The sequence below is a fragment of the Priapulus caudatus genome, unplaced genomic scaffold, assembly GCF_000485595.1.
Source record: "Priapulus caudatus unplaced genomic scaffold, Priapulus_caudatus-5.0.1 Scaffold0, whole genome shotgun sequence".
NCBI classification, from domain to species: Eukaryota; Metazoa; Priapulida; class Priapulimorpha; order Priapulimorphida; family Priapulidae; genus Priapulus; species Priapulus caudatus.
The window spans coordinates 914,428-915,690 of record NW_014577061.1 but is presented as its reverse complement, the minus strand read 5'-3'; the positions used below and the strand labels follow the sequence as shown (position 1 = coordinate 915,690).

Below are 1,263 nucleotides of genomic sequence, written 5' to 3'. Positions count from 1 at the left end.
CTGCTGCTGCTGCACTACCGCCTGTAGCAACAGACACAAGCATGGTTAACGTCTGCTGCTGCTGCACTACCGCCTGTAGCAACAGACACAAGCATGGTTAACGTCTGCTGCTGCTGCACTACCGCCTGTAGCAACAGACACAAGCATATGGTTAACGTCTGCTGCTGCTGCACTACCGCTTGTAGCAACAAATGTGAGCACGGTCACTTTGATGTCACGCGGTCGTTCAGTATTTCTCATTCCACATCTTGCAGAAATCCCAAAGAAACGGGGCACATTTAGTGATTTACTCGTTAGCCAGATCACACGATAGGTGCTACATACAGCTATTTCTACGACACAATAACAATATTTCAGTAATGGCATTTGTGTTATCTTTGTTCGAAATCTACACCTAGCATGTCTTACAAGTTCTTTATTGTAGGTACTGTAGGAAAATGGCTTCAGTGCAGAGCTGACTATGCTGGCTACGACAACAACCAGGATGATTACTGGGCTGACAAACCGCCAGGTGGCCTGCCAGAATATGCCAGGCCTGATCCCTGTCATTTCCTCAAGATCGTCAGAAAACCTTCAAAAGCAAACATCAGATATAAACCACGACACCTTTGCCCACACCTTGGGCAGTATCACATTTAAACAAGTTATTGAATGCTTGTGAATATCTGCTCAATACAAGTGTATTTTGATAAGGGAGCAATCACAATGCAATTTCATGATTGTTTAACCACACCATATCACTTCTCACACCTCAATCACCACATGATGCTCCACCGCTCCCCATCCATCTCCACATCATGGCTCCACCTCTCCCTATGCATCCCCACATCACGACCTAGCGCTCATCTACTATTATGCCAGGTTCCCCTCTCTCCTCCATTAAAACAACACGTTCCACCATTTCATTACCACATACCGTTTCCATCCGTATATGTAGATAACCCCGATCATCTCCATGAATGCGACAACAGACAGCCCGAATGATGCGCTGAACGTGTCGAACAGCCCGACCCAGTACTCTCCCGCACACGTCACGAAGATCATGCCAACTAACAGTGCCGTACTACACACGACAGCTACAAGAGTAAGAAACGTACTTTTAGCCATCGGCGTCTAGAGATGGCATTTTCACACACCACAAACAATGAACAGACTTCGGCAGCAAATAGCTAGCTAGTACAGTCATCCCCGCAGTCATCCCAACCATGAAAATGTCCAGATTCAGTAGTTTTTGGGGGTTAAGCGATGAACACATTTCCAGTC

The 1,263-nt window shown here is 46.4% G+C and overlaps 1 protein-coding gene across 1 annotated transcript in view; it reads right to left on the bottom strand.

Moving 5' to 3' along the window:
* The window catches only part of LOC106805665 (sodium- and chloride-dependent transporter XTRP3A-like), an 84,725-nt gene that overhangs the window by 6,987 nt on the left and 76,475 nt on the right, over nucleotides 1-1,263 (bottom strand). Inside the window, exons 7-8 of the mRNA XM_014807395.1 lie at nucleotides 917-1,076; nucleotides 409-571 (exon numbers count right to left, since the gene is read on the bottom strand). Coding sequence (XP_014662881.1) covers nucleotides 409-571; nucleotides 917-1,076 — 323 coding nt within the window. The remainder of the gene's footprint in view (nucleotides 1-408; nucleotides 572-916; nucleotides 1,077-1,263) is intronic.